Source organism: Petaurus breviceps, unplaced genomic scaffold (genome assembly GCF_028583685.1).
Source record: "Petaurus breviceps papuanus isolate PSGF00001 unplaced genomic scaffold, PetGlider_PUasm1.0 216, whole genome shotgun sequence".
NCBI classification, from domain to species: Eukaryota; Metazoa; Chordata; class Mammalia; order Diprotodontia; family Petauridae; genus Petaurus; species Petaurus breviceps.
Window position 1 is genome coordinate 3,126,294 of NW_027185867.1, and position 26,207 is coordinate 3,152,500.

Here is a 26,207-nt window from a genome sequence, read left to right on the forward strand (position 1 = left end):
TAGATAGATAGATAGATAGATAGATAGATAGATAGATAGATAGATAGCACAGAGTGAGTTGAATATGAAGGGATGATATCTAAAAAAATAAAATTAAGGAGTGAGAAAGGATTGTATTGGGAGGAGAAAAAGAGAGATAGAATGGGGTAAATTATCTCACATAAAAGAAGCAAGAAAAAGGAAGAGGGGAGGTGAGAGGGTATAAATTAACCTTACTCTTATCGGATTTGGCTTAAGGAGGGAATAACATACACATTCAACTGAGTATCTTACCCTACAGGAAACTAAGGGGGAAGGGGATTAGGGGGGCAGATGATAGAAGAGAGGTCAGATTGGGGGAGAGGGTAGTCAGAAGCAAACACTTTTAAAAAGGGATAGGGTCAAAGGAGAAAATACAATAAGTGGAGAGGAGAGATAGCATGGAGGGAAATATGTTTAGTCTTTCACAACATGACTATTATGGAAGTGTTTTGCGTAACTACACACGTATAACTTATATCGAATTGCTTGCCTTCTCAATGAGGGTGGGTGGGGAGGGAAGAAGGGAGAGAATTTGTAACTCAAAGTTTTAAAAACAAATGTTAAGAATTGTTTTTACATACAAATGGGAAACAAAAGCTATACAGGCAATGGGGTATAGAAATCTATCTTGCCCTACAGGAAAATAGAAGGGGAAGGGGATAAGAGAAGGGAGATGAGGGGTATAGAAGGGAGGGCAGATTGGAGGAAGGAGTAATCAGAAGCAAAACAGTTTTGAGAGGGACAGGGCAAAAGGAGAGAGAGAATAGAATAAACAGGAGTAGGGTAAATGGGATGGAGGGAAATACAGTTAGCAATAGTAACTAAAAGAAATTTTTTTGAAGCAAGTTTCTCAGATAAAGGCCTCAGTTCTCTAACATATAGAAAACTATGTCAAATTTATAAAAATAAGAGCCATTCCCCAATTGATAAATGATCAAAAGATATCATCAGTTTTCAGATGAAATAATTAAATCTATCTATAGCCATATGAAAAAAATATTCTAACTCACTTGATTGGAGAAATGCAAGTTAAAACAATTCTAAGATACTACCTCATACCTATTAGATTAGATAATAGGATAGAAAATGTAAATGGCAAATGGTAGAGGGGATGTGGGAAAAATGAGACATCAATGTACTGTTGTCTGAGTTATGAATTGATTAAATCATTCTATAGAGCAATTTGGAACTATGCCTAAAGGGCTATAAAACCATGCATACCCTTTGACCTAGCAACATCATTACTAGGTCTGTATCCCAAAAGAGATTAAAAACAAAAAGGAAAAGGACCTATATGCACAAAAATATTTAAAGCAGCTCTTTTCTGGGGGCAAGGAATTAGAAATTGAGGGGATGCACATCAATTGAGGAATGACTGAATAAGCTGTGGGATATACTTTTAACTGAATACTATTGTACTATAACAAATGATGAGCAGGGTGCTCTCAGAAAAACCTAGAAAGACTTACATGGGTTGATGCAAAGTGAAATGCACTGGGTACAAAGCAACAGCAAATATTACAACAGCAAAAATTACAATAGTAAGATGATTGGTTGTGAATGACTTACCTATTCTCAGTAATACAATGATCCATGACAACTCTGAAGAACTTAGGATGTGTGGTCCTGGGCGAGTCACTTAATCATCTTTATCTCAGATGAGGGAATCTATAAAATGAGTTGGCGAAGAAAATGGAAAGCCACTCCAGGATCTTTGCCAAGAAAACCCAAATGGAGACATAAAGAGTAGGACAAACCTGAACAGCAACATATTAAAAAAACAAGCTACACATAATGGAGATTCACCTTTTTACGTGTAATCCTCCTTTTCTTTTTTACTTTGCCTGTAGAAGCACTCCCTTTTCTGTTTGTTAAATCTAAAATGGTTTTAAATTTAGATTTTTTTAATTAAAGAGGCTACCATGAAAATAATTGCATCTTGAGGTGGTAAATAAATTCTATTTTTAAAAAACTCAGTAAAACTCTCCAAATTAAATTGGCACAAACTTTGATAATTGGTAAGTTCAGAGCAAATATAAACATGAGGGTAGATGTCAAAAAAATGTGGAAAATATGGCCCAAGAGTTAAAAAAATGAAAGAGGCCAAAGGTGTGTAGATCAGGAGTTTCATGTCTAAGTACTTACTTCAAAAAGAGAGGTTAGATAGTGCCAGATATAGTAAGTACTTGTTAGAGCAAAGATCAAAAGAAATGCCACATTAGAAGAATAAAAATGAAACTATATGGCATACAGTTAAAGCAAACCCATACTATGTTTAAGGAAAGTGTTGATATCAAAAGATGGAAGATGAACAAAAGAATGGACATACATCAACAAAAATTACTTCCATTTCCTAATGAAGTTTAACTGATAGAAATCAATGAGGTGATCAGAAAGCCTAGAAACTATCTCAGTCAACAAATACTTGATCTTCTTGGCTATAAATTTAGAGAAGAATAGCAAGGGCAGTTCTTCTCTAAGTATATAATCCTATAAACTCATTTGTAATATCTTATGGAGAAAGATGTTGATTATGAAGTATTAGGAACATCAAATGTATAGAAAGCTGCATCACCCCCCAAGAGTATTTATGGATGGAACTAGAAGGAGAGTAAATAGGTGAAATATGAGGGGGGATAAAACTTGTCAAGATATCTATGACAAACTATTCCTTTGTCAATGACAGTGGTCCTATCACATGCCAAAACTCAGGATCACAGAAATTTTGGAAGACTTCCTGGGGATCCCAAAGACTTTGGAGGACCTTCCAAATCCTTGAAGTTAGACTTTTCTCAGGCATTTAAGAAAGCTGAAGTTTTGATGTTTGTTTTGAAGATCGGGTGGCCTTAAGAAAGGGACTTCCATCAAAGTTTTGGTGTGAGAGCAGGATGCAAATGATGAGTGCACACTCAGGAGAGCACAAGGAGAAAGGAAAAGTATATAGCAAGAGTTCACAGGCCCAAAAGGCAGTTGTGACAGTTGGTGAGAGATAATCCAAGTAAATAACTCCTTTCTCTTCTTGTTTTCCCCAAAGCACTTCATTGGTGACATTTCTAACCACAGTTTAAATTTCCTTCCTTTTGTGGTGAAATCTCCCTAGTTTCCTTTAAGTCCCAACTAAAATCCCATCTTCTACAACTCACTTTAATGACAGTGTCTTCTGTGATTTTATTTATGCGCACGTTGCTTGCCTTGTTTATGTCTGTTGTCTTCTTGTCTCCCTGAATAGACTGTAAGCTTCTTAAGATCAGGGACTGTCCTTTGCTTCATTTTGTATCCCCAGCACTTAGCATAGTACCTGGAATATAGTAGGTGTTTAATAAATGTTCTTTGATTAATTCACACCAGTTGGGAAAATGGTGCAGGCTTGGGACTATAACATTACATTCCTAGTATAATATATGAGGAAGTTTAAATGGCATTAAATAAACATGGAAAGGAAGAACAGTTGAACTATACTCAGAAGAGGTATATGCTTGAGACAGCAAAGGAGACTGAGAAAGAGCGGTTAGACAGGAAAACCAGGAAAGTAATGTAATGAAATTCCAGAGAGGGAGAGGACAAGTGTCTAGGAGAACAAGGTGTTCAGCAATGTCAGATGCAGCAAACTAGGAAACATAAATTTGTCATGGTCGTATTCAGAATGATTTCACTATTTCCTTCAGCAGGGGTCAGCAGTTTAGGAATAAGAACAAAAAAGGCAGATCGTAGGAGTTGCCCAAGATTGCAAATTTTTAGAATAGAAGAAGTGGTAGATTGTGGAAACAAAGCAATTAAGAAAGAAGAGTCATGATTGAATTGCCTAACCACAAGGTAAAAACTAAGTAGTGAAGAGGTAAACCAGAACAAGACTGACAAACTAAAAGTACAGAGTGGTATGGAGCATTATTTCACATTGCTCCCCTTTATGTATTCCCTATTCCAGATAAATTGAATTTTCAAAATCTCCTCTTTCAGTCTCCTACCTCTGTGCATTTGTTCAGAATCCACCATGCCTGGAATATATATTCTTCTCACCTCATATCTACCTATTAAAATCCTCTTCCTCCAAAGGAAGGCTCAGGTGCCACCTTCTCCATAATTTTCCCCTGATCTTCCTATCTTAAAATGATCTCTTACCTCAAATTTTCCATAATATTTTATCTTCATCTTTCCTTTTTCCTCTATCTCATTTTATCTTGTTTTATCCTTATTTATGTGCATGTCTTATTACTCTCCTAGCAAGCTGTAAACTCTTTTAATCTTTGTACCCCAAATACTCACACAATGCCTTACATTAGTAGGTACTTTTAAAAACATGGCTGATTAATTGAATTGGTTTGAATTGAATCAAAGAAGGTGGCTATATGAAGGCTCAGGGATTAGAAGGAGTAAGGGAGAGAGGAAGAAGAGGTAGAAGTGATCAAACTATGGTCAGAGTAGGAAGTTTCAGAATTGAGGATCTTGGAGATGCAGCAGTTTTGAATGATGATAAGATTCTAGGCTGGACACCATGATGATTAGCTTAAGGAAGGTAGGGATAAAGGTCACAGAAGTTAATAAATTCAACAATCTGGAGAAAAATGGTTTTGAATTGGTTTTCAGGATAGAAAATTTGGACTCCCAGGATGAATGGTAGGAAAAGAATGCAAAGGAGACTGAAGTAAATGCTATTATAATAGAGGAAAAGTAGGTAAGTGTAATGCCATGCACAGAAGCTTTCCAGAAGAACTGCTACTATAAACAGGTTTTTTTAAGGTTCTGATTACTCAGTGTAGTGATCATTCTATTTATTCCATAACAAAAGCAAAACATCCATGGAAAATCAAGGTACAGCATAATTCAAAATACAGCATTCACTATATTTCAACTTATCACAGAAAATCACAATATAATATTCACAACATAGTCTCAAAGTAAAATAGTCACTCTTAAGTTAATTCAATCAGTCACTTATCAGTAGTATCAAAGTACACAGTCAAAGTCTTCCACTCTTGGGGCAAAGTCTTGATTAACTCAATCAGTCACTAATCAGTAACAATAGTCAAAGTACAATCAGTCACTTATTCAGCAAAGTCTTACTAAGTGTCATACACAAAACTCTCCACCCTTTAGGTCACTAGTAAACTATAATTCCATAATTACTCAGTACCCAAGGAGAGGTCTTTTCTTCATCTTGACTTGGAGCCTATTCTCAGATTCCCTGGATCCCCTCCATGGTCCCAGATTCTACCTGGATTCAATGGCAGACAGCTCCCAGTTCCTTGACCAGCTCTCTGGGGAAGTCCTGCTTCACATTGGACTTCACAAGGTCCGGTCCATGTCAGATCCTTCACCATTTCTGCTCCAAGGAATTCAAGGCTCAACCAAGCCACAAACAAACAAAGTCTCAGCATCCTGGTCATGCTTCCGTCACCTGGGCTCCTGGCTCCTGGCCTCCTGGCTCTGGGCTCTAGGCTCCTGGGATCCTGTTCAGTAGAAGCTCCACCAAGATAAGTTTTCAGGACTCAGTTCTCCATTCTTCTGTAGCTGTTCTGCTACCAGATCTTGGTCTCAAGGAAATTCTGACTGTGCCTCTCTGGGGCTTTTCTTACATACACAGTATTACCTACTTCACTTCCTTCTGCCAATCCCTTCCTGTTATATCAGTTAACAGGAGACAGGAATTCATACTTTCTGTTCCCCCAATCAGAGGCTTGATCAGTTACTAAGTATTAAGTACCTGCTACTTTTGCCAACACAAAGGGATCTTCAAATTCAAAATTACATTACTATTACAGTAAGCCATCTGAAGACTGATAGATGATAGTAATGAGTATTAGAAGTGAGTTGGGTAGTTGGATAGTGTTAACCTTAAATGAGACCCTCCCAAAAAAGATTCAAATAAGAGGTAATTGAGTAATGTTGACAGAGATACTGGAAAGCAAAGAGTGTACTAACTAATCTCTGGTCTTGAGAGATTGGGGTGGGGAGGTAGGAAGAAGGAGAAAAGAGAACTTTATAGCTGATAGCCCAGGTTTTAGTTAATTAGAAAAGACAGAATGAGTGGAAGAGGATAACAGGAAGTTTGATAACAATGAAACAGGACTCTCCTGGGACACTGTCATTATAAAGGTGAGGATAAGGCCTAAGGGGAAGTCTGGCTTGGAGGAAGAGGGATAGTTAGCAACAGGACAGGCCACATGACTAGAATAGTACACTTGTATGGCAGAGATTAGTGGAGTTTTATGGTGGGAGATGAACTAGGGGAACCTGTTAGCCATCAGTGAAGGCAGACATGAAAGCAGGCAAAAAAGCTTGTAGAATTAAGCAGACATAAAACTGCCTTTAGAGCATTGGTATGGCAGAGTGTGCTTCTGCAAAAAAAAAAGCACTGAATTTAGTCATAGAACCTGGGTTCAAATCCCGGTTTTTCCACTCATTACCTGTGTGACCTTGGGGAAGCTACCAAACCACTCCAGTTCTCATTTTCCTCTTAAGATTCCTTCTGGCTGCAGATCCTCTGAACCATTGAAATTTACACCTTAAAATCCTATGTGATTTCTCTGCAGTAGAGCTGAGCAGAAGGGACAGAGTTTTCCAGAGCTTCCACAGTCTCTTTCTTCTCAGATAAAATTCACCTCTTTATTTACTAATCTTGATTTCAGTGAAAATTTTGTCTGTGACCATGGACAAGACCCCATGACACATAGAGATAAGCCAATGATATCGACTGAGACTTTACACCGTTTAGTCCATATGGTTTAGCCGTAATTTACCTGGTACCACTGTTTTGTCTTTGCTTTTATTTGTATTCCCAGTTCTTAGCACAGTGTCTAGCATATAGTAGGTACTTAATGTTTATTGATTGACTGACTGTTAAGGGAACCTTTCAGACTTTTCATAACACCTGACTCTACCTTGCATCACTATGATAGAGCATACATATTTTAGATGTTACCAAGATCTTGCAAATGACCACTTTCCCAGGACCTGTAGCAATTTATATTAGGTAAAATAATAAGTAATATTAATTTCCTTCATTTTTGTTAGACTGTAAGCTCCATGAGGGTAGGGACCAGGTCTTATTCTAATACCTTGCACATGATAAGTACTCAAAAAGTATTTATATAGCACTTTAAGATTTAAAGTACTTTTCTCATAACATCTGTGAAGTAATTAGTACAATTGTTATTATTCCATTTTTTAAGTGCAGAAATTGAGATGCCCAGGATTAAATGATGTGCCAAAAACCACAAAGCTAATCTGAATCAGGATTTTCACCTGTACTATGCCACAATATGAAGAAGGATCTTCTGTTACCTCAGCTTTTCCTATGCTCATGCTACTAGCAGTGTAAGGTCACTGGTATGCTCAAATGGGGCTGTGAGATCCTTGGAAAGACTTCCAAGCCACAGAAGTTTTTTGTTTTGTTTTGTTTTTTATCAGCCTTCTAGAACATGGGACATTTGTCTTAATAGGCCTTATAGTAACAGTAGCCCTGAGTATTCCAATCTTCCTGCTCTGTATTTTTACAGAAGTAACATGCCCTACTCCCAGATCTGTTGAACATGCAGATATTCAAGTCAAGAGTCACAGCGTAAAATCCAAGGAACGGTATGTTTGTAATTCAGGCTTCAAACGTCAAGCTGGGACATCCAACCTTATTCAGTGTATACTTGACCAGAACTCAAACACTGCCCACTGGACAGAGACCAATCTGAAGTGCATCAGTAAGTGGCCCTTTTCCTACAGCTTTCCTGGGTCAGTGGGGAAGAACATACCAAAAGCTATATAAATCATTGAATGATCAAAGTACAGATGGCTTGTTAGAAAGAGTTCTTTTTTTGACATAGAGGCCTGAATGGAATACTAGGACTCCTGTCAGCATTCCCTCACCAGCTGCATTACTAATAGAGTTGAATTAGGTGGGTAGAAATGTGTAGAATCTGCAATCATGCCCCCAAAATTATCAATTAGAAGACTTATCCTAACCAGCTCAGCCATTTCCTGACTATGAGGTCCAAGATAATGCTGCCCCTTGACCTGTCCCATTGAAATGACTTGAAAGTGTTTAGAACACTTAAACATGGGCTAGAGAAAGACCTGCTATAGACTGTATGACCTAGAAGAAGAAGAGGTTCCCATTTGGGCCAGAAGTGCAAGAAAAGTTGTACAAAGCTGAGAAGCAGTTATCAGATGTAGATTGCTAAGGAAAGGGGACAGAGGCAGGGTGCTGGGTTTTGTTCGGGTGTGGGAGTCAATATCATAGCAATTAAGGAACAAATGAAAAGATATGGTCTGTTCAAGTTTTGAGGGAATTAGGAGAGTTCTAGTTTCACAGAGTCCAACAGAATTTATAGCACACATAGTCCTTACAGTGGGTTTTTATGTCCTGGTAAAAGAGATCAGGTCTTTCTCCTAGTTTCTCCCCCCTGCCACTGGTAGTATTACCCTCAGAGGAAACTGCCATCTATATAAGTCATGGTTGACACTCAAAATAGTAAAATTATATAATCTGATCATTTGTACTTTGACCATCTGTATGTTGATCAATGAGCTGGAGGAATTTTAAGGCAATCTTTAGTTCATTACTTGTACCTCTAAGGCAGCCAGCCTAAAAAGAAAATCACTACCTCTTTGTTAAAAAGAAAAAATAAATAACAAAAGGTATTTACATTTCTGAACTACCACAATTCAAAATTCAGCCATAAATATCATTTAATTATCTTCTCTAGGAGATCCTGCCTTGGTTCACCAAAAGCCAACAAAGGAACTTCTCACCCCTGATGGAAAAGGTATGAATATCTCAATGAGATGTTGTTGCAGGACTCTTTTTTCCTACTATCACATTTATTTCCATATCCAAAAAATGCATAAATTGTGGAACTTAGCACACTTGTAAAAAAAAAAAAAAGATAGCTACAACTAAAGGAAAGGTCTAACAACATCTTACTTTCGATTCTTTAAAATCAAGGTAACTTGACTTTTGTTTCACATCCTGGTTTTATGTTTCATAATTTGCATCATTTTAAGGTGAAGTGTTGAGAGTCTCAGATTAAATCCAAGAGTCCTTAAATCAGAATAATGATAATTGGTTTATTACTATGATGTGTGTAGTAACAAATACTATCGCATTTCACTTGAACCTGGGGTAATCTTCCATCCCAGTTTCTTCAGTGTTGTTCATTCTCAGGATAAGTTTTGTTTATCAATTACAAATTTCTAGAATGATACACTAAATTCTTAGCTGGTCACATTCTAATTTTATAGTCAACTATAGATTAGTTAAAGATAGAATATGGTGTTTGCATATCATCCAGGCCCTTTGTTTCTTCTGCTGTCTCTTCTTCATCTATTTCACTATCCATTAGTGCATCCACCAAAGAATATATGGAGAAAATGAGAAGAGATAAGTCTTTTTCAATTAACAGTAAACAGTTCTGGTTTGTTTGTTTTTTTAAAGGAAGATATTTAGAATAAAAATAAGTTCAGGAATTTTCTGTAGATTTCACTTTTGCTATATCACATACATTCCCAGATCTACCCTTATGTCTTGATCAAAAATTCTCAGCTCCAAGTCTGACAGTTCTGCTGTCAAAAACTTGGACAACTAGTTTTGAGGAGATCTACACTAGAGGACAGAAGGGGGTGTATTTGAATTATGCTGCAAAAGTATAATCAATAGGCCCTGGTGTCTGATTGAATATGGGGGGATGAGAGATAGGGAGGAGTCAAAGATAATTCCTAGATTGTGAGCCTGAGGTTCTGGGATGATGATGTTGCCCTCTATAGTAATAGGGAAGTAAGAAGGGATAGAAAGTTTAGGGGGGGAAAAATGAGTGCTGTTTTAGAAGTGTTCAGTTTAAGATGTCTAGTGAATACCCAGTATGAGATGTCTGAAAGGCAACTGGAGATGTGAGATTGGAGGTCAACAGAGAGGTTGAGGCATGATAGGTAGATCTGAGAATTGTCTGTTTAGAGATGGTAATTAAATTTATGGGAGCTGATGAGATCACCAAATGAAGTAATATAGAGGGAGAAGAGAGGAGGGCCCAGGGTAGAACTCTAACGAGCAGTTAAAGGATGTGAACTGGAGAAGGACCTGGGGAGATAAGATAGGAAGGAGGAAAACCAGGAGAGAGTAGTATCCTGAAAACCTCAAGAATATCAAGGAAAGAGTGACTGACAGTGTCAAAGGTTGAAGAGAGGTCAAGGAGAATGAGGATTGATAAAAGGCCTTTGGATGTGGCAACTAAGAGGCCACTAGTAACTTTGGAGAGAGCAGTTTCAATGGAACAATAAAGTCAGAGGCTGGATTATAAGGAATTAAGAAGAGAGTAAGAGGATGAGGAGTCAGTCTTGTTCTGTGTCACTTCACAACAGTCATTTTCAATCACGTTATGCTTTTTTCCATTTACGTTATTGCATTTGTTGTGCATATTGCTTTCTTGGCTCTTTTTACTTCACTTTGCATCTGTTCACGTAAATTTTTCTGTGCTTTTCTCTATTCTTCATATTCGTTGCTTCTTATAGCACCATAAAAATTCCATTACACTTATGGTTAAAAAGTGACTAAAAAATGTAATGGATATACTTTATTTTCAATCCTTGCTACTACAAAAAGTACCGTTATAAATATTTTGATGAAAAAAACTCGGACAACGTGCCACAGATGTGCTAACTTTGCTTCTCCAAGATATCTGTCCACCATATTTATATGACATCATGTAAATGATGCTTTGGCGCATTTCTTTGGGAAGAATATGACAAATGGGAGCGGCAGCAAGGAAAGTAAAGATTCTATACTGAGTTTATAGCTAGGGGAGTACATAGAAGAAGCCATAAATGGATATGATCAGAGAGACATAAAAGGACCTTGCTTTCCAGAAAGCTACATTCACATTGAGGTCAGCAAGCAAATTTGAGGCCATCATCATCCAATACTATATGGGGCTATATTAGAAAGTTATGTGTTAAGCTATAATTCCTTTTATGGAAACTGGAAAAAAAATATCACATCATATTTGCATTTTGCCACCAAGTACCACACAGGAATGGTCAAGCTATTTAGAACATGTGTAGCAGCAAGCACCCCAGCATCCCCACAGTGCCTGCCAACACAGGTTCTTAGATCTGCTTTTCTAAAGCAAAGCAACTCAAAATGGGTTAACAATCTTGCTTTAATCAATCAAACATATATTGTTTACCTAGTTCAGGGGAAAAAGGTCAGCACCCCGAACTTCAGAGTATACAGAAGTTACAAGCAGAAGTTACAAGACAGAGAAACATTTCAGCAGACAGGCTTCCAAACTGTCCAACCATTACATACACCCATACCTAATCACAGTTACCAGAGAAGGAAGCATCAACATCTGGGTTTTCAAAGCCAGGGGGCTCTCAAGGGCTGCCCAGAGTCTCATCTGGTAAAATCACATAACACTTCTCAAAGTGAGCCCCAAAACTATGCCTCACATCAGGGATTATATAGCCTTCTCCAAGCTCAGAGAATGTAACAACCCTCTTGACCCACTGCCCAATCACAAAGCATCTCTTGAAAAACAAGCCTCCCACCACAGGATCCAGGTGCATTTAAGCCTAGGGGCAGGGAAGATCTTAAAAATTTACATTCCCATTACAAACAGGGATTGAGGTACTTAACTCTCTGATTCTCTCTACTTCTGCTGGGAGAACTGGACAGCTAAGGGTTTCCCTTATTTCAAGGTTTTGAGAAAATTTTAGAAATTTAAAACTTGAATACAAGGCATCTTTGGTAAATATAGTATTTGTTATTTTAAAATAAATCTTCCCAGATATTTTGCTTCACAGATATTATAGAAATGCTTCTTTCTGCATATCTGTACCTACTAAAACCTTTGTATCCTTTTCCTTATGTTGTGTAGAATAAATAATAACAGATCCTGTCTACTTCCCATAACTTTGGTAGTCATTCTGAATAAGATAAAATGTTACACTTTGAGAGATGTCCCAAAAGGTTAGTTTCAGGGAGCAGAGGTTAATATTAGATTAGTGTTGTAGGGTCAGAACTAGATTCTAATTACTAGATTCTGTTTCTAAAGCAGTCTTCACCCCAACCCCTGCCACAAGAGACTTGCTTTAAAATATTTATGTTCTCAATATCTCAGGCTTCACTATAGAACCAGAAGCTTCAAAGTCAGACGCCACAGTGGCAACAGAGACAGTCATGGTGTCATCCTCTATCTCCCTCTCATCATCCACACACACAGCATCTCCAGCATTAACAGGTATGGTCTCGAAGCCAGTCTCCAAGGAGATACCATCAGAACCACCTTCTGCAACAGTCATAATAACAACCCGAAACTGGTCCTTCACAACCCTGGCTCAAACAACAACACAGACCATGGAGCAATCCTCCCCCAGTACCCATGGGATAACACCAGGTTAGCCACTTCCTCCTCTCCACTGTCAGAAAGATTAGCTCCACATTTCTTGTCACTCGAATTTGGTCTGGCAGCTCGGGCAAAGCAGTTTTTGCATGCTGTTGTTACATTCAGGTGCAGAGTTGGTCCTCTTCCTTTGGCTCCTGGGTACTCCCACAGCCTATAGTTTTTATTCTATGCAATAATGGCCTAACTTAGCCAAGTCCATAGGAAAAGGGGCATACAGCTTCCAGATTCAACCATCAAATTGTAGCATCTACTTAATAATTTCCACTACAGAGAAATAAAGGATACTTTCCAATGACAGAAACTTCATAGTGTAGTTATTTGCTGTATTGTACTGTGTTAAATATTTTTTAGAAGTTTGGGGGTGCTTTGTATTTCAAATAGGATATTATTTGGAGTCTTGACCCCCTTCTGTCATGTGTTTGCCAGGGCTTTTCTTATCCAAAAGTCTGGCCCCACTTCTAGTGAGTCAGATTATTTATTCTTCCAGGAAACATCTTGTGACAACCCTTACATTTCCAAAAGAATGAGTCAAGCATCTATATTTTAGTCATATTTTTCCTGTGTCTGTTTGGTTAAAGATCAGTGGGGAAGGGAGGGGAAGGGGGGGGTGGCAAGAAACACTTGCTCTATTTAGCAACCTCAGAGTTCTGCAGTAAACACTTTTCATCTTCTTTTTCCTTTGCAGATGCACATCATAATGTTATTGTATCTGCTTCTGGTAAGTGCTCTTTAGTTGGATATACAGGGAATACAAAATAAAAAAAGTGTGGTCTCTGCCTTCAAGTTTACCCTCTAGTAGGGAAGAGCTATTGTAGATGGAAACACCAAAACAAAAAAGAGACCAGTAATCAAAATCTTTAGTGGGGAATAAAGGTGGAGCTGAAATGTATATATAACTAAGATACCTTGTACCAGAATTTCCATCTTATTTTTTTTACAGAAAAACATATTATCAAGCTAAAAATCATTTTATTCCTTCTTAAAAGACTGAAAGTTCTCCAATGATTTTAGAATTTATTTCTAAAAGCAGGTGTAAAAAGTATCAAAAAGAGTTGACACAAAACAAATATGGAATGTCTCCATAGGTCAACCAGAGGAGTTGTTTATTTAACAAAAAATGTCAGACAATGTGATTTTGACATAAAATTTTAATTGTATGATAATTAGAATAAACAATGGCTACAACATTTAAGATATTATAGTTATTCCTTTCACATCTCAGGGGATAGAGGCAAGGTGTCCGCTTCAATCTGGAAAATCTGTGTAAAATTTTTTGGGACTCCCTTCATACCAGAGAAGAAGTCTGAATTTTTTATTTTTCTTTCAGGGAGTGTTTACAGTACCTAATTGTAAATTTGGGTTAAGTATTTGGTTATAGGTTCTGTGTTATCTTCTGGACTTTACGTATCTTCTGCAGCTTCTGCAAAACTCCCCCAAATTTCCCATTTAATTTCTTATACCAACCCGCAATTTATCAAAACCACGATGGGGAAAATCGTGATATGGATGGGATAACAGTACTATCATATCTTACTATACAATTCTTTTTGTCCAAACCACGTGTAGAAATGTTTGGGGTTTCTGTTGTTGCTATTGTTTGTTTTGGGGGAGTATGTCACAAATATGAGTAATGTTCCATCTGATAAAGAGTACAGTGGGTCTAGGTCTGTGAAAATCCAAAAATAAATTACAGTGAAAATGGATCTGACCTGATAGACTATGCCCAAGTTAGAATTCTGCTGGTATAGCTTTTAAGGACCAGGGTCACCTCCAGATGATAATGTGACATCATAAAAGAAAGTTCAGTTGCCAAGCATAAGTTATAAGGGTACAGTGACAGCTCAGATGTTAAGGCCCAGAGATCTTTCAATTAAGGTTACCTTAAGAGATCACCTAGATCAATTCCCTCATTTTAGAAATAAGAAGATTGAGGGTTAACAAAGCTAAATAACAAAGCCAATATTTTTTTTATTTAAGAAATATTTTTAGTCTGTTTCACCTATTACCCCTCATTGATAAATTAAAAAATAAACCCCCAAAATATAGCTCTCAAAACAAATTTGTCCATTATGTCTCTTTCTGCATTTAAAATACCTGACCTCTTTATCAGGAGGTGAGTGGAATATTTCAATGTTATTCTTTTGGATTCATGGTATATCATTGCATTGATCAGAGCTCTAAAGTTATTTTTCTCTATAACATAATTTTTATTTTGTTATTTGCTTTCATAGTTTTGCTTACTTTTCTCTTTATCACTTCATTAAGGTCTTCCAAGTTTCCTATGAAATTGTCTGTTTCATCATTTCTTATGTGTTCCATCACATTAATATATGACAATGTGTTTAGTCATTTTCTAATAGGAGGATACTCTCTTACCTTCTAGTTTAGGGTTACATACACACATACGTATATACATACATATGTGTGTATACACACACATAAAAATGTAGAGAGAGAACTGTTATAAACATTTTTCCTATAGATTTTTGCACACATATTCTTTTCTTTCTTTGATCTCTTTGGGGTATAGGCCAATTAGTGGTATAGGTAAGTCAAAGAGTGTGCACAGTTTAGTTACTTTCTAGACATAGTTCCAAATAGTTCATAATTCCACCAGCAGTGCACTTTGTTCTTCAGTATTTTTCAGTCGTGTCCAACTCTCCATGGCCCCATTTGGGTTTTTCTTCCTTCTCCAGCTCATTTTTATAGATGAAGAAACTGAGGCAAACAGGGTTTAAGGTTGTCCAGGGTCACACAGCAAGCATCTGAGACCAGATTTGAACTCAGAGAGATGTCTTCTTGACTATAGACCCAGAACTCTACTGCCCACCTAGCTACCCTACAACAGTGAACTAATACATATCAGCCAAGATGATCAAGGAAGAAAATGACAAATGTTGTATAAGCTTGGGGAAATTAAGCACAACATATAATATAGTATAATAATAATATATTAGTGCACTAATGTTCCTATTTTCCTTTATCAGAGAAATGTTGCAAAAAAAATTTCCCGGTTATCGGGTTTCCACATGATTTTAACCATATTAGATGTTTGTATAAAACATCTTTAAATTTTATATAATCAAAACTGTCCATTTTATTTTATATGATCCTCTCCATCACTGGTTTAGTCATGAACTCTTCCCACATTCACAGATCTGAAAAGTAATTTTTTTCCTCTCTCCTCTAAATTGTTTATGATGTGATTTTTTGTATGTCTTTTGTATCCATTCGGAACCCATAATGGTGTATAGGGTGACATGTTATTCTAAACCTAACTTCTGCCAATCTATTACACCACTAAGTGGATTCCCAAACTTTATGCTACTGGGTTTGTTTGTTGTATACCTAGTATGTTCCACTGATTGCCCTCTCTTTTTTTTAAAAACAAATATCAAATAATCTCAATGATACAACATAACTTGTTTAAACATTCCCCAGTAGACTCCCTTTAGTTTCTAGTTCTTTGCTACTTCAAAGGGAGCAATTATAAATATTTTTGCACCTTTTCCTTGTTCATTTATCTCCTTAGGTTAATCTAGTGGAGTCAGAGAGAAATAGTAGTAATAGTAGCAGTAGCAGTAACAGTAGTGACAAGGGATGATAGGTGTTTCAGGGACCCCAATGACCAGAGTCCCGTGGTGGGCAGCCTGGAATGAATTCACAGGCTCAAGCATTCTGAGTCGAGTTGGTAAAAGTTAATTGTTATGCTATACAGCGGGCAGGAGGTCTTAAGGAACCTGCAACCTTAAAGGGGTAGAGTTAAAGTTTTTATAGGATAATCCATAGTATAACCTGTGCCAATTATGCTAACTAGGTAAGGGTGGGATTAGGGTGGAGTTAAGGAGTGGTCAGTGCTTAAAGGAACATGTACTTTTAATATCTACTGCACAGGTATATTGCCCATAATTCACTGGGAAATAACCTAAGGGGGGGTGTTACCTGGAGGTGTGGTTTTAGGCTTGAAACATCACTAAGTCGGTCAGGGCTGACTGAGAAGTGCCCAATCTGCTACCCATCAATGTCTTGTTTGACAAGATGGATATTGGGAACCTAGGCTAACGAGGGATTCAGAATGTCTATAATGGGCTAGGGAGTTACTTATGGATAATCCAGTGAAGGATTCATAGGTGCAGCTGGTTATCTCCCCTCATAAGGGGAGATAAACATTTGTTCATGAATGGTTGTTAGGCAGAGTGCTAGCAGGGGGGAGAGGCAGAGATAAGGCTGGGGAGATTTGAGGCTAGGGAAAAATGTGATGTCATTTTACAAAATGGGGTTCAAGCACAGGCACCCAAGCACCCCATCAGTAGTAGTAGTAATAGTAACACCAGGTCAAAAGGTGTGCACAGTTTAGTGACTTTTAGAGCATAATTCGAAGTTGCTTTCCAGAGTGACTGGACCAAATCATAATTCTACCAACATTGTATTAGCATACCTGTTTTCCTACAGCTCCTCCAATATTTGTCATGTTCCTCTTGTATAAGGATTGTATTGTATGATTGCATGAGGAGAAAGATACTAATGAAGACCAGCAAGTACTTCAGAAAAAATTTCTAACCCACTACAAGTATATAAATTCATCAAAAGTAATTTTTATAGTCAAGAATATAATTATTAATATATTTTAAATTTATTGCCTCATTTGAGTTAACATAATTATTTTTTTTAATTTTACATAATTTTTATATTATTCATACTGTTTCTATTTCACATTCATTAATTTCCAAATGTATCCTCTCCTTTCCTCCCTAGTGAACTGTCCCTTATATCAAAGATTCCAAAAGAAAGAGAAATAAAACAGTTCCACAAAATTAACCAACACATGGACTATATCTAACAGTATATAATATTCCATACTTATAGTTCCCCTACTTCTTCAATGAAGAGAGGGAGATAATTTTCTCAGCTTGAGAGCCAAGCTTGGTCATTGCACTTATACAGCATACAATTTTGGTTATTCTTTCCATTTACATGGAGTTTTTATGCATATAAGCTACTTGAGGGCACAGACTGTCTTTTGTCTCTCTCTCTCTTTTTTTTTTTTTAAGCAAATTGGGGTTAAGTAACTTGCTCAAGGTTACATGGCCAGTTATTTCTGGGTGTGGTGCTGAGTATCTGAGCCCGGGATTCGATCTCCAGGTCATCCCAACACTGGAGCCGGTGCTCTTACTCGCTGAGCCACCTGGCCACCCCTTTTGTCTCTTTTTTTTTTATCCCTAGTGCTTAGCACAGTGCCCAGAACATAACAGAACATAATAAATGCTTATTGACTCACTGACTTAGGTTAAGAACCCCTGACTTTGAGGATATAATTCTTGATTATAAATCTTGGGATGGGAGAGAGGGGGGAGATAGGTTCAGGGGTAAATTTAGACAATGTAAAAACAAAATAATTTTTAAACATATTTAAAAAAATAAATCTAAAGACATATGCAGAACCATTCCTGAAAATAGGCCGGAATTTAATTACCTCTATTCAGTTCATGTGGACCTGCTTTGACCAGGGTCAAGCAGCTTTCTCTATTCCAGTCCAAGCAGAGAAAGGCACATAACATTTGAGAACTGAAGGATAAGACAAAAACCACTACCTCACATTCCTGTCTCTACTACAGAAGAAAATGGAGGCAAAGTCACTTCCTTTTTTCACTTTGAGGAGATCCAACCCTGTTATCAACAGAAAGTCCTCTCCTTAGTCACTGCTGCTCTCTTTTCTCAAATATATTGTTTTGGCTGGAGAGAGAGAAGTTGGTTCACGACCCCCAGTACACCCACACACATTTTAACCAGCAAGGCAGTATCAATATAACATGATCCTCCTGATAAGAAAGCCCATTGTAACATCCTCTACTTGTTACCTGTGGAAGACATGCTATCAGAGATGGTTCTAATGCAGCAACCTCTTCATTCAAGTTTGATGTTTAGACAAAATAAGCACTTGGAAGTCATTGAACAGTTAACAAAAAGTTTACTTTGCCCTAACATAGCCAGGTTATACAATAAGAATACAGAGGCACTTAGTCTTATACCACAATTTGGTCTTTTGCTGTTTCATGACAGAGATATATGTAGTAACATTCTTTATTTTTGTTTCATTCTGATTTTGCCCATTTTCCTGACATCTTCCTGCCTGGTTTTGCAAAATATTTTCATAACTCACTCCCCAAATCTCTTATTTCCCATTATTTGTTTGTTTTTTAAAGAGATTAATTCATTCTACCTAAGGTATTTTACACACTCTCTACTTTGTTATTTTTCTGTGTAAGTCACTAATTCTCTCACCCTTTCTTGTCTCTTAATTACTGAATCCTGCTGATTCTATCTCCACAGTATCTCTTGTATCTATGCCTTCCTTGCTCCTCATTCTGTAGTCACCCTAGTTCAACTCATCCTAACCTCCCATCTGGACACTGCAGAAAAACTGACTAATATAGATCTGCCTTTGGCAACTAATTCATTCATTCAATAAGCATTTCTTAAATGCCTACTATATGTCGGGCACTGTGCTGAGGTACAAAGACAAAAATAAAACAAATTTGTGATATGCACACAGATGAGGAAAAAAAAACATAAAATATACACTCGTTTTCAGTGAAGGAATTATTATAGGTTTTCTGCAGACCATGGCATTTGTACTAACATCTGGAGGAATCAAGGGAGTACATTCTGGACAAGAGGGTCCATGAAAAGGCACTGAGACAGGAGATGAATTGTCCTGTAACAGTAAACAGAAAGTAAAGTCCATTTGGCAGAAACAGACTATATATATATAGTATGCATAGTACAATACAGTAATCAAAAGTCAACATTACCTAGAAAAATAAAACAGAAGGACATAGTTTAGCTTTGGTTTTTGTTTTTGGTTTTTTCTTTGTATCAACAGAACAATAATAATGTCAGTGTCCACATCCCCTTGGGAAAATACCATCTCCAAAGCAATTATTTCCTTTTCTTTACCAGTCACTCTGAAGATTCCATTTTGAATATGGTCAAAAGCATACAAAGAGATGCTTGTGTTAAATGGATTAAATAAAAAGACCAGTTTTCTCTTAGTTCGCTTACTACAAATAAGATTAAATCTGTTAGTTTCAGGGACTCAAGATTCTTCCCTAAAATTGTTTTTCTTCTGTTAGAGGAAAATTTATTAGATTTTTGACTCAGATGAGTTCAAGGACTTCAGGATAAAACATTGTCATAATAGTCTTCTTATTAATATTTTACAGCACAACTGAGATGGATCTTATTATCCATAGATAAGCTTCTACATTCCCTCCTTTTTTTGTATACTCTCTCCATTTTGCAGTGAAGTTTTGGAGGCTCTCTTCATTAATTCCAGTATCTGCTCTCCTTGATCTTAGGATTCTTTTGATCAGTAGCAAGGTACAACCAACTAATTGGTTCAGGATCACTATGGAGCTTTCTATACTTTGCTTTAATACAGCAGATGTAGCAAAACAATGAGCTGAAGTGAACTATTCCAGATACTATAAACAGTATGCCAAATGACTTAATATTGTTGAGGCAGTTCCTTGAATATTACAGGTTATATCAGATGGGAAATAGAAAGCTAGGAAGTGGGTGGAGACAAAAGTACAGTGTCCACACATACCTGAGTCTCCAGTCTTTTAATCTCTTGAACAGTAGCCAGAAGGCTGTGAAGATTAAGGGAACTCTCTGGAGTCCGGGTGGTCCGATTAAGGAGCAATTGGAACTTAAATGTAATTTTATTCTGCTGATCAGCTGGTAAGTAGGTTGTCTGATCTCCTTAAGATATAGCTATTAAAATGGATGTTCTGAATTTATATATTATCTTAATATAGAATATCACAGCTCATCTGAAGAATGTACTTCCTATTCTTTGTTCATCCCCAAAAATCTTATCATGCACTTATTGTACACATCTTTTATCTCCAATTGTTGTGTACACTGCAAATGAATTGTTCTAAAGTTCAGAAAATTCCTTGATTCCCTCTTTCTTACCAAATAGCTAACATTATTCAGGAGTGCTTATGAATCAGGGCCCTGATCCCACCATTGAGGACTACTCAAATCCACATGCATTCTTCCCAGAAGCTCTGTAAGCCCTGAGTCAAGGTCCAGATTCCTTTAGCAGCAGTATAGGCAGGGAAGGCACATGATAAGTCGATGAACTGTCAACATGAGAAATTCCACGGCCTTTGCACAAAGGGATCTGCATCAGGCCAGAGTTGGTGAGTGATGGCATATTCATGGCCCATATCTGATGATTCAAGAAATCTTAGTCCTCAAAGAATGTTCTTTCCAACTGGAGCATCTCAACCTGTTAGGCAACCACACTCATAAGTGAATTAAGGCTCATTATCATAGAGTTTCCTAGTGCAGAAATCAGATGAAGCTCTCCCAGACTTAGCTGGAGTTAATTCAGTTGTTCTGATTGTCCCAGTAGTCTCTTTCTAGGTCTTTATGTATATCTGGACTGAAACTGCAGTATTGGCTGTCCAGTTAAATCTAATTTACCTCTCCAAGGCAAGAAATAAGGAGATCCAGACATTAGCCAGGACTCTGAGTTGTGACATTGGGTAATTGTCTCCAAGGAACAATGAGGGTTTATGGAAACAGTGGCTTGTTAAAGAAAGGATAATTTATGTAATCCTATTTGTTACCATCTATCTTCTTTCCCAATTTTAGATTCTGTAGTAAGATAGTGCCGTTCCACTTAGATCATTAGTTCCAGGACCCATGACTATATCTATTTCCTATCAGTCATTAATTATAAACAAATATGTATATGTGTCAGATCCCTTCTTAAAGAACACAACTGTGGCCACTGAGTTGAGGAGTAGCAGGTGAAGGCACCTAACAATAAGGGTAGATAGCTGCTTCCAAGCTTCAATAACTATAGATCTCATATTTCTAGGTAAATCTTTCCCAATTCCCTCCACAAAAGAGCTCATGAGGACTGGCCATTTCAATTCTCTTAGAAGCTGAGCACCTCTTCACTGAACAAATTTCATCAGAGACACACATAAAAGAAAAAAACAAATATTTCTCTCTCTTCACTGACTCTGTCTCTGTCTCTGTCTCTGTCTCTGTCTCTCTCTCTCTCTCTCTCTCTCTCTCTCTGCCAGCAAGCCCTCCTTCATACAACCAGCTTCCAAAATCTTATTCTCAGAGTGCTTTAGACACTACCACAAGCCCAACCTCTTTGCTCTAAAGTAGCCTCTGTTCTTCTTTGGGGAGGGAAGAGGGCACTGGCCTTGTTAGTCACTGTGGCCTTTTGCTTCAAACTCCGTTACAGCAAAAATTTCTTTACAATGGACTATGTAACCCAAGAACTGAAGCCCTTGGCCTCCTGCAGCAGTTTTGGTGATTTACAGAATCTTTGAGCAATGTCTTTGTAACTGTTTTGGAGCTTGCTTTGGCAGTAGCATGAGCCCCCCCTTGTCTTATATTCATAATCATGATATTTTATCATTTGAATATAATCAACTTGTATGTTAATAACAACAACAAAAAGACTCATCCTGTATGCTGCCCTGAGTATCTTGACTGGTTTCCCAATATTATGTAACTGGTGAATGAGGCAGGGTACAACAGTTGGATTATTGAAGGAAATTCTCTCCCTCTTGGCTTCTCTGACTTCTTTCAAAGTCTCAGCTAAAATCCCACCTTCAGTAAGAGCCTTGTTCCCTGTTCTGAGCTTATCTCCAACTTATATTATCTATCTATCTTTCCCTCTATCTAATGGTTTACATGTTGTCTTACTCATTAGATTATGAACTTGCAGAGATTATTTTTGCCCTTTTTGTATCCCCAGTGCTTCACACAGTGCTTGGTACAGAGTAGGTGCTTAATAAATGCAGGCACAGTTTCTCTTTTTGCCAAGTAAACCATTTATCTAATTTGACTTTTTTTTTGGAGGGCAATTGGGGTTAAGTGACTTGCCCAAGGTCACATGGCTAGTTTTTGTGTTAAGTGTCTGAGGCCAGATTTGAACTCAGATCCTCCTGACTCCAGGGCTGGTGCTCTACTCACTGCACCACCTAGCTGCCCCTCTAATTTGACTTCTTACCTAAGAATCTGCAATTTTATGGTCTGTCCTAAACTTCCTTTTTCTTTTTTAATTTAATTCTTTTTATCACTTTGTTTCTAATTTGTTAGACAATCGAAGCCTGCCACATCATTCAGATTAGCTCACTATGGTCAGACAAATCATATTCTTTCTACCAAATATGAAGCATTGTCTTTTCCCAAAAAAATATTTGTCTTTCTTTGTGTATGAAGCACCTCTTTTCCTCAAGGAATGATAAAAATTAAAAAGATAAACTTTCTCTTCCAAGTTGAGAAGAAAAAAAGTTAAAGGACACTATATGCGGATAGGATTCTTATTCACAAGATAAAAATGGCAACTGTTTGAGTTGCTGTTGTTGAGTCACTTGAGTCACATGTCCAACTCTCTGAGACCCCATTTTGGGGTTTTCTTGTCAAAAATAATAGAGTAGTTTGCCATTTCCTTCTCCAGCTCATTTTACAGATAAAGAAACTGAGGCAAACACAGTTAAATGACTTTCCCAGGGTCACACAGCTATGAAATGTCTGAGGTCACATTTGAACTCAGGTCCTCCTAAATCCAGGGCTATCACTTTATTCACTGTGCCACCTAGCCACCCTAGACTGTTTGAGAGGCTTCTCTAATTTTGGAATCATTTGAAAAACTTTTTAAAAACTGATTTCGGGGTGGCTAGAGTGCAGTGACTAGAGAACCAGCCCTGGAGTTGGGAGGACCTGAGTTCAAATCTGGCCTCGGACACTTAACACAAAAACTAGCTGTGTGACAAGGCAAGTCACTTAACCCCAATTGCCCTCCAAGAAAACAAAAACAAAATAAAATTGCCAATAACCTTTTTAAAAAACTGATTTCAATTTTCTTAGGGGCCAAGCACCATTTTACTGAACAAATTTCATCAAAAATAAAAAGCTTTTGAGTTTTGTGGGTTTGGTTTTTTTGGATATCTGGATAAAAAGATCCTTCTTTTGAAATTATTTAGTCTGATCATCTCTCAAAGGCCAACTCAATTTGTCTAAGAATTTGCAAGTTTTATTTCTGTAGTGGATAAAGTATAAGATATTGGCCTTTTTGGTATAGAACTATTTTTATCCAGAGAGGCTGTGTATCCTATCCTGAATGCTCTTCCAGTAACCTGAAGAAATCTGATTCACCAGCTTGGGGAAGCTGACCCAAAATCTTAATTTCAAAGGAACATGGTTCTAAACTTTATCATATGTCAGGAATCTGATCCAAATTTCACTCCCATCCATGCAAGGTCACCTGATAGTACTTATTTCTTCTCTCCTGTGTTTCTTGCATTCCTTACCAGCACTTTGTCAAGATAGCCTTACCTGTGTAGGGTGAGAAAACAGATCTGGTTGCATATACCACTTAGACCAAATTTACCACTACATGCCAGTTTGGAAATCCTGGAGAAAGCCACAAGTTTCATGAAATTCCTAGAGTAGCTGGAACCATTTAAGTCCCTGCTTACAAATTTGAACCATTAGCTTAAGGCTTGGTCTCTGTCCAATGCTAAGGAAAAGGGTAAAAAAAATTTTTTGTCACCATGTAATAGGATTAAGCCCATCTCTTACTTTGGGGCATATTTAGTCCTTTCCCTGAAGGATCACAAACTGTGTGGTGTGGCTTAGTGTCAGATCAGGTAGGTAAGTGACATAACATTATAGGAAAGGTTTTTCCAGTGCCTGGCACAGAATGGACCATAATGTTTAATAATAATATATACATAATAATAGTAAAATAAATGTTTATAGACTGACTGACTGGTTTGGCATAGAACTTCCAATGTATAACACATAAGGGCATCTACAAATATGAGCATGGACAGAAGCACCTTTAGTATGTCTGACAGACTTGGTCAGATTCCATGAGACTTAATACAGAGTCAGCAAGATTGGTCAGCTCTAGTCCAAAAGTAAACTAACAATAAACCCCTCAGAATCTCCCTTGTGGCAATATTTGATACCATGCCTGTATACACAAGAGGAGGGTCAATTTTTCAGTATTTTTTAATTTGTGGTGAGGTCTTAATATATAACACTTATTCTGAGCCTCTATCCCAGTACCCTAAGGGTATGTTTTTTTTTAAAGCAATCAGGCTTAAGTAACTTGCTCAAGGTTACATGGCCAGGTGTTTCTGGGTGGGTGCTAAGTATCTGAGCCCGGATTAGATCTCCAGGTCATCCTGACACTGCAGCCGGTGCTCTTACTCGCTGTGCTACCTGGCCGTCCTCTAAGGGTATGTTTTTAAAAGAGCAGGGGTAACACATGGAAATTCTGGTGACCTTATACTTGAGGGTCATGACATTGGCTAGTCTGTTCAGTTCTGTGAGGTCTGTGCCTCAGCGAAGAACCCGACTTCCTTAAGAGTTTAGCATTTCTGCTTTATTGTTCAATTTCCCTGATTGTGCTAGAACCAAAAGAAATTGAAAACAGCTCAGATAGCATCCACCAAAGATACCTATAAATGGCGCAAAGATTCCAGGCCTCTAGAGTAGACTTTGCATACATAAGTGTAAGTGTGGCCAAGGATTCAGAATTTCTGCTTTAAAAGTCCTTCAAAGAAGCTAGTGAAACAAGCCAAATGGGCTTTCTTGTTTATTTGTCCAGAGAGCAAACCTTGGTGGTCTACCAACTGTAACTCCCAGACAGATATTCATCCAGTGTTTCCAGGCCTCACCTCACATGCATGTGCACTGACCTGCCACCAGCGAACCATCCAGCTGTAGTTATTTTAGTGTGTAGTACTCTCTTTTCTCTAGGTTTTCCAGACACTTCTCTCTCCTAGTTCTCCTACATGTCTGACCGTTCCTCATTCCCCTTTGGTGGATATTTATTCAGGTTCTGCCCACTAACTGTGATTGTCCACCAAGACTCTGTGCTGGGCTTTCTTCTTTTATCTCTCATACTGTGCTGCTTCACGTGGTTATCTTGTGAGTTCCCATGGATTCCATTATCATCTCTCTGTAGGTAATTCTCAGATCTATTTACATAGCTCTAATCTCTTTTCTAACCTCCAGTCTCACATTTACAGCTGCCTGTTGAACATCTCAAACTCAACTTGTCCAAAGCTGAACTCATTATCTTTCCCCAAGAAAACTTTCCCTTCTTCCTAACTTCCCTATTACTGTTAAGGGTTCCACCATCCTCCCAGGCATCCAGGCTCACCTAATTGTCATCCTTGACCCCTTGTTCTTTATCACGCCCCATGTTCAAGTCTCATTGATTCTACTTATCACTCATATGTGTATATATATATATATGCCTCTTTCTCTCCTCGGACACTGCCACCTTCTTGATGTAGGCCCTCATCACCTCAAACCTGGACAACTGAAAGAGCCTGCTGGTTAATCTTCCGGCCACAAATCTTTCCTCTCTGCAATCCATCTCCACACCACTGCCTCCCCCCATTCAGTCACCTTCACTGGCTCCCTATTAGTTCTCTCTTTGGCTTTCAAAGGGCTTCATTACCTTCCTACCTTTCTGGTTTTCTTATATCGCCAACCCTTCTACAATGTTCTCCTTGCTATTCCTCCCACGTAGTAAATATCCCATCTCCCTGATGAAATGCTTTTGCTTCCTGACTCCCATGCCTGAGATCCTCTTCCTCCTCATCTCTGCCTTTGAACTTCTCTGGCTTCCTTCAAGCTTCAGCTAATGTCCCTCCTTCTGGAAGACGTCTTTCCCAGGTCACCTTCATCTTAGTGACTTCCTTCTGAGACTGCTCCCAGTCCCATCCTGCATAT

General features: G+C 37.9%; 1 protein-coding gene across 1 annotated transcript in view; it reads left to right on the forward strand.

Moving 5' to 3' along the window:
• The window catches only part of IL15RA (interleukin 15 receptor subunit alpha), a 63,650-nt gene that overhangs the window by 24,041 nt on the left and 13,402 nt on the right, over positions 1 to 26,207 (forward strand). Inside the window, 4 exon segments of the mRNA XM_069094265.1 lie at positions 7,518 to 7,712; positions 8,718 to 8,777; positions 12,126 to 12,401; positions 13,096 to 13,128. Of these exon segments, the coding sequence (XP_068950366.1) occupies positions 7,518 to 7,712; positions 8,718 to 8,777; positions 12,126 to 12,401; positions 13,096 to 13,128 (564 nt within the window).